The sequence below is a fragment of the Adiantum capillus-veneris genome, chromosome 13 (genome assembly GCF_014529385.1).
Source record: "Adiantum capillus-veneris isolate H3 chromosome 13, ASM1452938v2, whole genome shotgun sequence".
Lineage (NCBI taxonomy): Eukaryota > Viridiplantae > Streptophyta > Polypodiopsida > Polypodiales > Pteridaceae > Adiantum > Adiantum capillus-veneris.
The window spans coordinates 78,488,534-78,492,027 of record NC_140943.1 but is presented as its reverse complement, the minus strand read 5'-3'; the positions used below and the strand labels follow the sequence as shown (position 1 = coordinate 78,492,027).

The window sequence follows — 3,494 nt, the reverse complement described above, 5'->3', positions numbered from 1 at the left end:
AAACAGTAGCATTTGTAGATGTATAAGAGGCCTTTTGCACGGTGAATGTGAAACTCACCATGCTTGCAAAATGGTTTGAAATTGTGAAGATTGTGAAATTTCTGGCGTAAAAATTCGGAGAGCCTTCTTGTAGAAATCTAAAGAGGTAAATCGACTACATTTGAAGAATCTCATGCTAATTTTCTCCAATTTTGGAAGGTTTTTTGGCCATCTAATAATATACATTTCAAAGTTTTGTTTGTGGGGCTACACTAAACCAATTTGTGAAGGGCATTTTCTGAATCTTGCTGTTCGATTTGTTTCCCGCCAGTTTTGTTTAAGTTCAAATGTGAATGAATTGCGGTCTTCGAGCAGCAGCCATAGATCCTGCAAGCGATCTCCTGATCTCGCCCTCAACGAATGTCGGTCGCAGCCACTCACATCTAGTTGATCGGCCCGCAATCCGCCATAGCCCTGTAAGATCATTGTCGTAAATCTTATATGCATGTCCCATAAATATAGCACTTGCACGTTTTCTGTTTGTCTGCGTCCACCATTGATCAACATAAAGCAACATTCGAGGTTTACATCATTCGCAGAGAAGATGTGCATTACGCTTTGATCTGGTTACAGGTCGTGAAGAATCGGAACACATTACAAGCTGCCGATCCGTTTGCGACAATGCGTACCACAGATCCCGCAGTTGGAACCGGCCATGAATCAGGACTTGCCATCGTCAAGGCTAAGACAAAAAAGCATGTGCCCGTGAGTTCTGTGCGTCGACATGAGAAGCTGCAGAAACTGGACCTCAGCTTGGAAACATACGCTCAAGTCTTGCTCGCTGTGGAGCAAGGCCCACCACTTCTCGACAAATCTTGCTCGCTTCAGTCCCTTCGTAAGGTATTTATCCCTACCTTTGCCTTTCCATTTCTACCATGAGTATTTGAGCTCTTTTATTGCGACCAGTCTCAAGCCTGCATCCGAAATGAGCAATTGTTTATTTGAGCGAAGAACTTGTATGTTACGTTTTGATCTGGCCGTTTAAAGTTTACATCTATCTTTCTGTTCGATTACCAGCCCCAAAGTATATACTTTCTGCAGCTCAAGCGCAAGCATTTTGCATGTAGACGGTTTCTTCTGTCGAATCAATATTGTTATTGGTTGAAATGTAATCAAATTGATGCAACATTGCATAGTTCGACTGTTTCATATGATCATGAATTTCAAGAAGAAAACAGTTTCCATGAGAATGATCCGTGTTAACCGGTTTAGCTATCATTGTTAGTTTAACTTCAAGATTTATCATTTATCTTATACCGATTAGATCTATCATTAAACACAGTAGCTGAACTGTTGCTGGCCTTGATATAGGTGCTCTCAGCAAACCATTTGTCCAACGCAGGACTTTCAAAGGTACTTTCCATGCGTGTGTTGCGGGGGGGGGGGGGATTGTGTTTGAAATACCCTGGAATAATCTGAACTACTCAAGTAAATAGAAGATTGTCCGCAGGAATTCATAACTCTACACTCTCAGAAACTGCGTCTATTCAAACCCTTCCTTTCCTCCCTCAGTTGCGCTAATAAGACTCTACAAGTAAGAGACATGGCCCTAAATTACACTGAGGTGGTTGAAGACTTGAATGCACTGGAATGGCTGGACTATGGACGGGTTCATGTTGCACCTGATTCTGAGTGCATCCTTGGAAGGTCAGCTAAAGAGCCCGCTGGGATCTTGTCTTTGACATGCTGTCCAACTAGAGACAGTTCTTTTGGATCTCACATGGCAAACTCTCCTCTTCCTTCTTGCAACGAGCAGCATTATAACACACACAAAGCAGTCAGTTTAGCTGCTCCACAAGTGGAAAATGCAAAATCCAGCAATGCGACAGAAGTCCTTTGTTTTCTGGATTGCTACAACGGGCACAGACATGAAGACAGCTTGTTCTGTGGTTCTGATGCGGTTGTAAACTTAGAATGCCAGTCTTTCTTCGGCTCCCGTTCTGTTGGAGCATGTGCATGTGCAAGTGCAACACCTGACAAGATTCGCCACAAGGCTGGATGTGAGATGGAAGGCATAGAAATTGAGTCTGATCCACCCAAATCTGCATCTCCAGCAACTAGTGGATCGGTGGAGCAAACTTCACGACCCACTGCAACCCATATCAACAGAGGCAAGGATGTTCAAGTGGCAAGAGTATGTACATCTGTGACTCAGATCAATGTAGGACAGGCTCTGGATGGTACCAGCCAAAAATTGCAGCTTGGCTTGAGCAGCACAATGAAATCACAATTGTCTCATAGGCTAGAAAGTGCCCTCATTTGTAGCCCAGAAAATGCATCTGCTCGTGTTGAATATGAAGGAAGTGTGCCCTACCTCTCAGAAAGTCGCAAAGGGGAGAATGTACAGACCTTGAGGAGCCGCATGTTATTACAGGATGAACCAGCTTCTCAAATCTCACAGCCTGCCTACTTACAGAATCTTCTCAACGGAACAGAAATAACAAATGTTCGAGCTAACACACAGTCATCACCTAATACTGATATAGTGGCAGATCATGAGGTGGTATATCTATCTTGCTCTCAGGATTTGAACAGAAAGGAGGACATGTTAGGGAGTGCTGCGGCTAACATACAATCACCATCTGTGGCTTCGAAGGTGGCAGAGCTACCTCGCTTTCAACACTATGAGCTAATTGTTAGGGTAGAGAAAGAAGATGGGAAAGAGATACAATCAAAAGAGGCACCTACGCGTAAGAGGCTGACTGAAACAGACACGACAAATGCTGCCAATGTTAGCAGCAATTCACACTTCACCATGGCCCACCCTGATGTAGAGAATGCCTCTGTCATGAATGCAGATGTCATGATTATTAATGACATCCAAGCAGAGGAAAGTCGACGCAGTGCTAAGATAGCAAGCAAGGAAGACAGGCGAGAGCAGGAGCTGATCCTTTTGGAGGAGGAGGCGGAGCGCCGCCGCCGTTCAGCCAAGTGGAGGAAAATATTAAAGGGCAGCTAGCTACCTATATGACGTTGTTCTGCCTAAAGAGAACTGCATTCATGATATATTGTTGGACCACTTAACGTCAAGATGTCAATTGTTAATTATGTCTGGAATGTAATCAATTAGGGATCAGAAACCTGCTTAATGTGGGGCCACGTTAAAATCCATGGTATCTTTTGCAAATGACTGTAATTGAACATGATATATTGCTGTTGATATCAACTTGGAGGGTTCGGCCTGCCTCTTAATAATTCTCAAGTGGCGAACGCTTTTCCAATTGAATAGATGAAAATGAAAATAAGTGAATTTTGCTGGAAATTATTGAAACTTGGTGATTGCTAGAGAGAATCCCTTGCTTTGAAATTGTTTCTAGATTTTCCTGGCCACGCCCCTATATTTGACCATATTTTACTAAATCATGGCCTTCAACAAGACCATTCCCCAGCCGAAGTTCAAAACTTAGTTGCGCTACTGAACTAATGGTGCCATGCATTTTTTTCGTTTGAACCAT

At 43.3% G+C, this 3,494-nt stretch overlaps 1 protein-coding gene across 1 annotated transcript; it reads left to right on the top strand.

Moving 5' to 3' along the window:
• Nucleotides 1-310: 310 nt before the first annotated feature.
• LOC147444303 (uncharacterized) lies at nucleotides 311-3,291 on the top strand. Its single transcript, XM_086527830.1, has 4 exons — nucleotides 311-455; nucleotides 613-879; nucleotides 1,351-1,392; nucleotides 1,490-3,291. Exons 1-4 carry the CDS (start codon nucleotides 333-335, stop codon nucleotides 2,996-2,998), a joined length of 1,941 nt encoding a protein of 646 aa, XP_086383956.1. The 5' UTR covers nucleotides 311-332; the 3' UTR covers nucleotides 2,999-3,291.
• The last annotated feature ends 203 nt before the right edge of the window (nucleotides 3,292-3,494 follow it).